General features: G+C 44.2%; 1 protein-coding gene across 1 annotated transcript in view; it reads left to right on the forward strand.

Annotated features, from left to right (window-relative positions):
• kcnt2b (potassium sodium-activated channel subfamily T member 2b) overlaps positions 1–12190 on the forward strand; it is a gene marked incomplete at both ends in the record, with an annotated part of 193009 nt that overhangs the window by 146012 nt on the left and 34807 nt on the right. The window contains 5 exon segments of the mRNA XM_084329018.1: positions 712–1030; positions 2243–2348; positions 3805–3977; positions 8985–9056; positions 10311–10445. Of these exon segments, the coding sequence (XP_084185144.1) occupies positions 712–1030; positions 2243–2348; positions 3805–3977; positions 8985–9056; positions 10311–10445 (805 nt within the window).

The following is a 12190-nucleotide window of genomic DNA, read 5'->3' on the forward strand; positions in this document are numbered from 1 at the left end:
AGCTTCTTCCCCCAGGCCATCAGAACACTGAACACTGATCTCTCCACACACAAGCACACACGAACACACACACACACACACACACACACACACACACACACACACACACACACACACACACACACACACACACACACACACACACACACACACACACACACACACACACACACACACACACACACACACAGACACCACACATCCTCACTTGCACTCTCTCACACAAACACACTACAAAAAAGGTCATTTTAAAAACATCCACACAAAACATAAAACATTACATTCGACAAGACTTTTACAGAACAGTAAATGAAAAATTAAAAACAGATTTCTGAAGTCCATTTTCCTTCAAGCATTGACTTTCATATCTTCCATCATATACCACTTATTTTCTGATTTTCATTTCATTGGAAAGAAAATAATGATAATAATAATAATAATAATAATAATAATAATAATAATAATAATAATAATAATAATAATAATAATAATAATAATAATAATAATAATAATAATAATAATAATAATAATAATAATAATAATGATAATAAAATAAAATAAGAATAAAGTACTTATATCTGCATTTACAGATGCCAGCCTTCAATTCTCTACAACTACCTTAAGGTACAACTACCACTACATGTCTCGTGTATGTATGTGACAAATACATCTCTTGAATCTCGACCGTGTCTCCGTCTCCTCCTCCTCCAGGCACGGTGGCCATCGACCTCCAGGACTCCAGCGACAGCAGCCCCGAGGGCCAGGAGCCGGGCGGCATGGGGCTGGGTGGCGGCAGGGGGAGCCGGAGCAGCTCCAGGGCGGAGGCGGGAGGCGCCAACACCCTGGCTCTGCCGGCCATGGCGGACTCGGCAGAGGAGAGGCGGCACAGCATCGCCCCGGTCCTGGAGCTGGTGGACGGGGTCAGCAACCCCACCTTCGACCTGCTGGGGGACCAGTCGGAGGACGAGGGCGGAGAGGAGGGCAAGGAGGAGAGCGACAGAGACGAGAGGTGGTGGGGCGGACACTGCGAGTGAGTGGCGGCGGCGTTGTGGTTTTGAGTTGGCGTTTTGAGCTGGCGTTTTGAGTTGGCGTTTTGAGTTATCGTTTTCAGTTAGCGTTTTCAGTTAGCACTTTGAGTTATCGTTTTCAGTTATCGTTTTGAGTTGGCGTTTTGAGTTGGCGTTTTGAGTTATCGTTTTCAGTTAGCGTTTTCAGTTAGCACTTTGAGTTATTGTTTTGAGTTATCGTTTTGAGTTGGCGTTTTGAGTTATCGTTTTGAGTTAGCGTTTTGAGCTAGCGTTTTCAGTTAGCGTTTTCAGTTAGCACTTTGAGTTATTGTTTTGAGTTATCGTTTTGAGTTGGCGTTTTGAGTTATCGTTTTGAGTTAGCGTTTTGAGCTAGCGTTTTCAGTTAGCGTTTTCAGTTAGCACTTTCAGTTATCGTTTTGAGTTATCATTTTCAGTTATCGTTTTGAGTTATCGTTTTGAGTTAGTGTTTTGAGTTGTCGTTTTGAGTTATCGTTTTGAGTTAAGGCTTTGAGTTAGCGTTTTGAGTTAGCGTTTTGAGTTAGCGTTTTGAGTTAGCGTTTTGAGTTGGTGTTTTGAGTTATCGTTTTGAGTTATCATTTTGAGTTAGTGTTTTGAGTTGTCGTTTTGAGTTATCGTTTTGAGTTAAGGCTTTGAGTTAGCGTTTTGAGTTAGCGTTTTGAGTTATCGTTTTGAGTTCGCGTTTTGAGTTGTCGTTTTGAGTTAGTGTTTTGAGTTATCGTTTTGAGTTGGTGTTTTGAGTTATCGTTTTGAGTTCGCGTTTTGAGTTGTCGTTTTGAGTTGTCGTTTTGAGTTATCGTTTTGAGTTAAGGCTTTGAGTTAGCGTTTTGAGTTAGCGTTTTGAGTTAGCGTTTTGAGTTGGTGTTTTGAGTTATTGTTTTGAATTCGCGTTTTGAGTTATCGTTTTGAGTTAGTGTTTTGAGTTGGTGTTTTGAGTCAGCGTTTTGAGTTAGTGTTTTGAGTTGTCGTTTTGAGTTAGTGTTTTGAGTTAGTGTTTTGAGTTAGCGTTTTGAGTTAGCGTGTTGAGTTAGTGTTTTGAGTCAGCGTTTTGAGTTAGTGTTTTGAGTTAGCGTTTTGAGTTAGTGTTTTGAGTTAGCGTGTTGAGTTAGCGTTTTGAGTTAGCGTTTTGAGTCAGCGTTTTGAGTAAACCGGCTCAGCGGTAACTGTGTGTGTCTGCGCGTGGGTGCCCCCTGCAGGTGGGTGAAGGGATACCCGCTGAACTCTCCGTACATCGGAAGCTCCCCTGCCCTGTGCCATCTACTACAGGAGAAGATGCCTTTCTGCTGCCTGCGTATGGACAAGGTACCGGATGTAAATGAATGATGCTGGTGGTTGTGATAGTATCAATTTATCAAAGTATCAATGTATCAAAGTGTCAATGTATCAAGCATCAAAGTATCAAGTATCAATGTATCAATTATATCAAGTATCGAGTATCAATGTATCAAAGTGAAAGTATTAATGACTCAGACATGGCTCTAATGGGCTACAACTTGTATAGAGTGGACAGAATTTGAAGGGGCCTCAATTCAACCCAGCTGATAACAGAACCCACTGGATCAAATTTGACCCAAGTCTGCTCTTAATTGATCTTATATTATCCAATGGGATTGACAACATGATTGCCTGTGGTGTCTTCGAGTGTCTAGGAGTTAGTGATCACTGCCCCATTGCACATGTCAGAAACGCAGAGCTAAGGTGCAGCTGGGTAGCGTAGAGGCTCTGGTATCGAATCCAGCTGTACCTCCGGATTGGTCAGTCGTCCCTACGAACACAATTGGCAGCTTGGTGGGAAGCTGGTGAGAGTATGAGTCTTGGTCGTTGCAAACAGCGACTCCTACTGGCCGGTTGTGGCACTTGTTCCGCAGGTAGGGGATCTGGGGGAAATAGCGTGAACCTCTGCACGCGTTACGTTCTCCCAGTGAAACTCCTCACAGTCAGGTGAAAAGAAGCGACTGGAGACTCCACATGTATCGGAGGAGGCATGTGGTAGTTCTACACCCTCCCCAGACCGACAGTAGGGCAGCATGTGATAGTCTTCAACCTCCCCAGATCGACAGTAGGGAAATGCGCGCAACGACCAGGAAGGGAATTGGCATAACGACAAAATTGGGGGATGGGAGAAAAATATAGGAAGGCAAAAAAAATTATGCACAGCTAAAGAGGACAAAATCTCACACGGTTACAAAGAGAAATCGTGGTCATTTTAGCGATCAAGCTTTTCTAACTGACCATAGTGATCCCAGATGTTTAAACAGCACCGGACTTCATTCATTCACGACAATCAATTTGCTTATGTACCTTAGTTGCTATTGCATGTACATATACAGTATGTGTTTTATTTATTTATATACATACCAACTATTCGCCTGTTTTATTCTCCACCCATCGATCATCCAACACTATATTATCACCGACATCCAACTTGGGGGATCCCCCTTTGAACGGCCCATCTAAGGTTTCTCTCCTCCACATCGGCTGTGGTGCTTTTTTCCTATTGCTAGGTTTTTAGTGAGTTTTTCCCTTATCTTCATTGGGGAGTGTCGCATATTTGGATTTTATGGTGGATTTTTGTTCATGATTTATTGTGATGTTTCTTCTTGACTTGTTTAAAGAAGACTTATACAGCCCATGGGGGCGATTACCTTGTGATTTCGGGCTTTACAAATAAATTCGATTTGATTTGATTTGATTTGATCAACCTAGTTCACATACCGTCCGCCGTCTTAACCGGCTCGTCTCCTCCGCCCCCCCGCAGGCCTGCCACCACGTCCCGTTCGAGGACGCCCGCTCCTACGGCTTCAGGAACAAGATGATCATCGTTTCAGCGGAGAGCGCGGGAAACGGTCTCTACAACTTCATTGTCCCTCTGAGGGCCTATTACCGACCTCGAAAGGAGCTCAACCCCATTGTGCTGCTGCTTGAGAGCATGTAAGTGCAACAGCAGGTCAGTAGGTCAGCGGTCGACACACCGGTGTGTACCGCCACCGTGGTGGATGTGAGTCGTGATAACTGGGTCACTGGGTCGTGCGGGCGGGAGCAAAGTGGCTCTTTATTCAAATCGCCGGGCACAATGGAAGAGGGGGAGCTTTTCCAGGTCCCTGTTTTATTAAAAGATTCCAGGACAATGCTCTCTGCTCACGTTTTGACCTATTGATGTGTGTTACTCTTTGTGATGGATGGCCTACATTCCAAATGTGGCAGTTCCTCTCGATTCTCTCTGGGAACAAGGATCTTGCCCCTCGAAAGGCGACTGAGGTTTCCCTCATTTACAGTCACGTCGAGTGTACATACAGAAATAAGCAACAACACAAAAAAAAGCATATGAAATCACACAGGATATAAAATCATAACAATACGACAACATTGAAACACATACAACTTGATAATTTATACAACTTACAAATAAATGTACTTCAGCTGTGAGAAAATCCAAATCAAATTAATATTTTAGACCTAATTACTATAGCCCCTACTCAAACCCGGCATCATTTTGGAAAGCAGTAGATGCAAACAAAAACAAAATTCCCTACCAGTACCTACACATAAGATAAGATAAGATATTACTTTATTGATCCCCTTGGGGGAAATTCGGGTGTCATAGCAGCATGGGGGAGGGGGGAGGGGAGGTACATGTATGGGCAGGGCAATACTAATAGTAGAAATACATAAACATAGTGTTAGATCCTGATCAAACTGGCCAGTATCACGTCTTCGTCTGTTTGGCTCTCCATCCAATTCCTCTGCGTTGTGTCATTTTAATGGTCCTGACGTCTCCGATACCGGCTGATAAGATCCTTATCTCTCCCCGTTAGTACAATCCGCAAACCATAATAATTCTCCACCTCCGTAAGAATTCGACACGTCGACAACGTGAAATACCTTACAAGGAGAAGCGTGGTTTATTTGATAAACAGAAACCTCAGCTCAGATGTTAACAGATGGTATTGTCCTTGAAAAGTCTATTCTAATGATTTTTCGCTGTGTTCAGTCTATCTGATGATCTTTCAGTCCAACAGTGGTCAGGCCTGTTCGTTAGCCAAGACCATCCTCGTGGTAGCCGAAGCTAATGATGATGTGGCATTCTTCCTCCCCCCCCATCCGTGGTGAGAGGAGAGAGAGTCTCTCCTGGTTTCTTCCCTCTTAGTCTCAGTCAGATTTTAGTCTGCCCTACACCCGGAAACACCGTTCGACTTATAGATCTTCGTCGTAGCAACGACGGCCCACCCCTTTCTGGTTGTCATGTGCCGCGCTGTCATGACAACCGCGTTTAACCTTTACACACATTTCAAAGCGTTTCTCTACTGTTTCATTAAAGATGTCACCCCTCCCCCTTGCTCTTATCAATTTGTTCTTACAAGGAATTCAAAACAAACACCCTCGCTGACGCGGCCTGTGCCTGTGAAACCACTGGTTCCACCACCGTCAATATCATCCCGTGATGATAATGATATTACCCTCTTAAAGCGTCTCTTTATATCAGTTTATAACCAAATATACATTGAAAAAAACCACCATTTTCTCTCAATAGGCAATTACAATTAGATCTGAATATAAAAATAGGAGAATATCTGTTATATTATACGATTTCTGAACAGAATGAGATTTGTCTAGCTTAGTTTTGACAAACACATTTCTGATGCATATATTTGAGAAGGAATAGACTCTGGGCCCTTTCTTATTGATGAGGAATGTGTGGCACCATGGACCGTGCTTCTCAGTTCCCCTTTCATCCCTTCTCTCCTAATGATGCACTTGCAGCATCTCAAGCCATTGAAACCAATTCAACTGGAGAGGAAAGATTTTATTCTTTTTATTTTTTCTCTGAAACTGTCCGCTCCAATTATTACAGACAAATTAACACATCTTTCTATCTCAACGGACAGATTCCCTAGTGTTTGGAAATCTGCCTGTGTGATTCCTTTACATTAAACGTGGTGATAGAGATTATTTGAATAATTACCTCCTTAGCAAAAATCCAGGAATATTTTATTTAAAAAGAAAAGTTTTTTCTTTCAAGTCACTTAGTTTCTAAGTCCACACCAATCTGGATTTAGAGCTAATCACAGCACTATCAGCTGAGTTAGCTATTCATTATTTATGAATGATCTGCATTAGATAATAAGAAACACTGTGCTGCCCTTTTTGTGGATCTGTCAAAAGCATTGATACAGTTGATCATCCTTTGCTTTTACAAAGACTATGTAGTATTGGTTTGGGTAGAAAGACTTTATGTTCCTCATGCCAGGACTGATCTACTGTAGGAAACAGTTTTACAGTTTTACTGCAGCAGACTCATAGAATCTCTTGCAACATCAGAATCAGAAAGGTCTTTATTGCCAAGTATACTTTTCACATACAAGGAATTTGCTTTGGACGTTACTGGTGCGACATTAGCGGACAGACATTAATAAAGACAGATAATACAAACAAAGTGGTGGAGTAAAATAAAATGGAATATGAGCTAAGTTAAGAATAGAACAATAGAATAATATATTTATGAAATTAAATATAGGCCAGGGCTGTACGACTGTATAAGAGGTTGAATAAAATTATGTGGGATATAAACTAAATTAAATATGGCTCAATAGATAGATATAGTACAATTATAAGTAGAAATAAAATAGGAATAGGAGTAGGCCAGGCCTGTGCAACTGGGCAGATGTGGTCAATTATACAATTATATACACTAGTTAGAATGAAGTAACAATACAGTGGGCAAGTATATAGTCCAGTAGGGTGTGTTAATGTAACACAGTGGGGGGGGGGGGGGGGTGTCAGTGAGTGTCCTTGTTGATGAGGCTCACTGCAGAGGGGAAGAAACTGTTCTTGTGGTGTGAGGTTTTGGCCCTGATGGACCGCAGCCTCCTGCCAGAGGGGAGTGTCTCAAACAGGTTGTGACCGGGGTGGTAGGGGTCAGAGGGGAGTGACTCAAACAGGTTGTGACCGGGGTGGTAGGGGTCAGAGGGGAGTGACTCAAACAGGTTGTGACCGGGGTGGTAGGGGTCAGAGGGGAGTGACTCAAACTGGTTGTGACCGGGGTGGTAGGGGTCAGAGGGGAGTGACTCAAACAGGTTGTGACCGGGGTGGTAGGGGTCAGAGGGGAGTGACTCAAACAGGTTGTGACCGGGGTGGTAGGGGTCAGAGGGGAGTGACTCAAACTGGTTGTGACCGGGGTGGTAGGGGTCAGAGGGGAGTGACTCAAACAGGTTGTGACCGGGGTGGTAGGGGTCAGAGGGGAGTGACTCAAACAGGTTGTGACCGGGGTGGTAGGGGTCAGAGGGGAGTGACTCAAACAGGTTGTGACCGGGGTGGTAGGGGTCAGAGGGGAGTGACTCAAACAGGTTGTGACCGGGGTGGTAGGGGTCAGAGGGGAGTGACTCAAACAGGTTGTGACCGGGGTGGTAGGGGTCAGAGGGGAGTGACTCAAACAGGTTGTGACCGGGGTGGTAGGGGTCCGCCACAATCTTACCTGCACGCTTCCGAGTTCTGAAGGCGTACAGGTCCTAGAGGGATGGCAGATTGCAGCCGATCACCTCTTGCAACATGACCTAAAACTGAATATTCGTATTCCTCTTGGACACTTTAGGATAGTACTATCGGCCTGTAACTGTTTTTATGTTGTTTTATATTATTGTATTTAAAAAAAATTGGGGCGGTCAGGTGGCGTAGCGGAGATTGTGCTCGTCACCAATGCAAGAGGCTGCGGTCTCGACTCCCGGAGAGTCAGCATTGCCTTGGCTCGGGCTGATCGCTATACTAACTCGTTTGGCTAAGTTAGGGGGAGGGGAGCCGTGGGTGGGTCCTGGGCGTTGTAGACAGCGACCCCTACAGTTCGGTCGGGGCGCCTGCACAGCGAGGGTAGGATCTGGAGAAAGGTAGTGTGACCTTCCACACGTTACACTCTCCCGGTGAGAATCTGCGCTGCCAGGCTGGCTGCCGGCTGGCTGCACATGTGTCGGAGGAAAGCATGTGACAGTCTCCGGCCTCCCGGACCAACAGTGGGGGGGGGGTGCGCAACAACCAGGAAGGAGGTTGGGAATTGGCATAACAACTAACAGTGGGATGGGAGAAAAAAAAATTATACAAAAAAAAAAAAAAAAAATTATACAAAAAAAAAAAAAAAAAATTGCAAGTTAAAAGTTTCTATTTTTTACTTGCTCAAAGGTTTTTGGATGTGTTTGTTCAGCATCATTGAAAATGAGGGTCTCCCTCTATCGAGGGGTTAAAATAAAGGGTTGAGTATCTTAGTAGCCAGTACACAAAGACAGGCAGCCAAATGCGAGTGGAAAACAATAAATAGTAGGGATGTCCGATATTATCGGCCGACCGATATTATCGGCCGATATCGGCAGTAAAATGTGATATCGATTTTTTTTTTTTTTTTACATTTATTTAACCTTTATTTACCCAGGCAAGCAAGTAAGAACCAATTCTTATTTTATTTATTGTCAAAAGTATGCATGTTGGTTTAATTCAACAACAAGAGATATGTAATGTTAATTTTTACTTTTTTAATTATCATATTTTGCACAGATAATGCTTACATTTAGAAAGCCTTTTGAATGCATCCAGTGAAATTATTAATTACCTGAAATTATTCAGTTTTTTTGGGGAGAAACCCTGCATATATCGGTATCGGTTGATATCGGTATCGGTATCGAAATTAAGAGTTGGACAATATCGGAATATCGGTATCGGTAAAAAAGCCAATATCGAGCATCCCTAATAAATAGTTATTCATTTTCTCTTATAAATAAATAAAATGCTGTGATTGCACTCGGCAGACACCTAAGGCTATACGCTGTATGTCTCAGGCTGAGCGAGGGGGCGAGGGGGTCCTTCTCCACGGGGGAGTGTAGCTCTTGTTTATGGTACAGTACCAAGATCTGCTACTGGCTCATCAGAACCATGTGTTTTGTGTTTTGATTGGCTCAGACCTGAGGCGGACTTCCTGGAGGCCATCTGCTGGTTCCCCATGGTTTTCTACACCGTGGGCTCCATTGACAAGTAAGAGTCCCAGAGGTCGTTATCCATCTTCCTCTCCTCTTTCGCTTCTATGTCTATAATTGTGCCCATTTTATGCTCATTTTTAATATGCCTATGTCTATTTTGTGTCTACATCACTGCTGTGCGGGCAATTTGGTCTGCAATTCTTGTATGAAAGGAAACAAATAAAGTGTATTATTATTATTTCTTTCTTTTTTTCCATATATACATATATATATATTTTTTTTGATGAAAGGCACAGGTACAGGCATACAATGCACATAAAACATAATTTACATTCTTTGCCAACTACAAGCATTGGCTTTCCCCCTTGCCTCATTTAAAAAAAAATCCTACCCCCAAACCCCTGCACCAACCACTGTTGAAAAAAAAAAAAATAATAATAATCCCCCCCCAACCCACCCCGTCATAGGCCTGAAAAGAAAAGGAAATGTGTTTTATTATTATCATCATTATTTCTCTTCTCTCCATGTACTTGTCCCCTTGTCTTCTGTGCACTTACTGCTCAATAAGGCACAGTGTGGAAGGGATGCATGCCAGGCTGTCATGGATGAGGGTAGAAGAGACTGACATACAGCCTGATCCAATATATGAGAAACATCTGTGCCTTAAGATCCTATATATACTTGTGTACATAGATAACACACACAGATGATAGACGTCATAATGATACGAGACGTGCTTTTACAAAACGCCTCATGTTACCCTTAACCTAAAACCAATGCTTTAAAGAAAGCTGTAATGTATAGAGCTATGTCACACTGGGACAGACTACCGCTGTATTTAACACAGATTACAAGTAAGGTCGGTTTAAAATTTTATTAAGAACAGCAATTATTCAGAAAGAAATCAGTTTGGGCTCTATATGATGTAATATTCTCTGAGGTGATGGCTGACTATAATTGTGGTGCTTAAGCAAATGTTAAAATGTTATTCTGGTGAGAGAACTTGCTATATTCTTTGTGTTATTATAATTATTTATATAAAAAAAAATTATTTTCTATTTTCTTTCTTTCTTCTTTAGTTTTTATTGATAATTGTAACTGTGTGAATGTACATCATGTGATGGTTATATTCATATGACATCATCACGTCACAACACATCACAACACAACACAACACAACACAACATAACTTTGTTCTTTGATTCATTCTTCCTGCCCATTCTTTTGTGTTTATGTCTCCTTGACTATCGTCCTCCTCCTCCTCCTCCTCCTCCTCCTCCTCCTCCTCTTCCTCCTCCTCCTCCGTCAGTCTGGACAGCCTGCTGCGATGTGGAGTGACGTTCGCGGACACCATGGTGGTCGTGGACAAAGAGAGCTCCATGATCGCTGAGGAGGACTACATGGCCGACGCCAAGACCATCGTCAACGTGCAGACCCTCTTCAGGTCTGTCTGCGCCGCGCGTGTGAACTAGTGTCTGTCTGCGCCACGTGTGTGAACTAGTGTCTGTCTGCGGCACGTGTGTGAACTAGTGTCTGTCTGCGCCACGTGTGAACTAGTGTCTGCCTGCGCCGCGTGTGTGAACTAGTGTCTGTCTGCACCGCGTGTGTGAACTAGTGTCTGTCTGCGACGTGTGTGAACTAGTGTCTGTCTGCGCCGCGTGTGTGAACTAGTGTCTGCCTGTGCCGCGTGTGTGAACTAGTGTCTGTCTGCACCGCGTGTGTGAACTAGTGTCTGCCTGTGCCGCGTGTGTGAACTAGTGTCTGTCTGCGCCACGTGTGTGAACTAGTGTCTGTCTGCGCCGTGTGTGTGAACTAGTGTCTGCCTGCACCGCGTGTGTGAACTAGTGTCTGTCTGCGCCACGTGTGTGAACTAGTGTCTGCCTGCGACGCGTGTGTGAACTAGTGTCTGTCTGCGCCGCGTGTGTGAACTAGTGTCTGTCTGCGCCGCGTGTGTGAACTAGTGTCTGCCTGCGCCGCGTGTGTGAACTAGTGTCTGCCTGCGCCGTGTGTGTGTGAACTAGTGTCTGCCTGCGGCGTGTGTGTGAACTAGTGTCTGCCTGCGCCGTGTGTGTGAACTAGTGTCTGCCTCAGTTTCACACAAGATCATGTAATGTATGTAAAAAGCTACTTTGCATGTTATGTTGTGGCCAGTGTACTTTCCCTTGCTGTTGTGTGTTGGAAGGTTACAGTAACAGCAGAACATTACTCACTCACTCACTCACTCACTCACTCACTCACTCACTCACTCACTCACTCACTCACTCACTCACTCACTCACTCACTCACTCACTCACATACACACATACAAACACTCTCTCTCTCTCTCTCTCTCTCTCTCTCACACACACACACACACACACACACACACACACACACACACACACACACACACACACACACACACGCAAACAGACAGAGATTCCGTCTTTTACAGTTAGTTTATAAAAAAACTGAAGAAAAAAACCACTAACCCTCTATCATGGTCTTACTATCTTACTATCATGCACTTTGCTACTACGTAATCCATGCCTATTATACTGCCTGCTATGCTAATAATGTCTTTACTATGCTCTCAAGACTGTAGCACCACTGTTCGACGAACAATGTTACTTAGCCAGAGTTACCTGCCAGAGTTGTGCCCTTCCTGCTGACTTGTTGTACAGATCTTGTAAGTCGCTTTGGATAAAAGCGTCAGATAGATGACTAAACGTAAGATGCACTTTGAAGTCTGTGAGCCGGCAAGTCCGGGGCTTTGGGATTCATCCCGTGGTTTCGTGTCTCGCGATTTGGTCAGAGACAGACGCTTCCTTTAATACTGTGTTCGTGGGCGGCTACGTGGCGTAGTGGGCAAGGCGCTCGCCACGAATGACGGAGACGCTGGGCTTGCCTGTTCGAGCCCAGCGCTCCACATTGCTTTCAGTTTAGCTGGCCGTCCATACTAATACACATTGGCCGTATTAGGGGGTGGGAAACTGATGGGTGGGGATCGGGCGGTGTGGACAGCGACTCCTACAGGTCGGTTGGTGCGCCTGCGCAGTAGAATCAGGAAGTGTCGGGGGCAGCGTGAGCCTCCCACGCGTTACTCCTCGCCACTGAGAGATCGAGCTGCGCAGGTGAAAAGATGTGACTGCTGTTACCTCAAGTACCGGAGGGGACTTGTGCTATGTATGACTTAGTCCACATTGCAGC

This window comes from Notolepis coatsorum (genome assembly GCF_963971535.1).
Source record: "Notolepis coatsorum genome assembly, chromosome: 14".
Classification (NCBI taxonomy): domain Eukaryota; kingdom Metazoa; phylum Chordata; class Actinopteri; order Aulopiformes; family Paralepididae; genus Notolepis; species Notolepis coatsorum.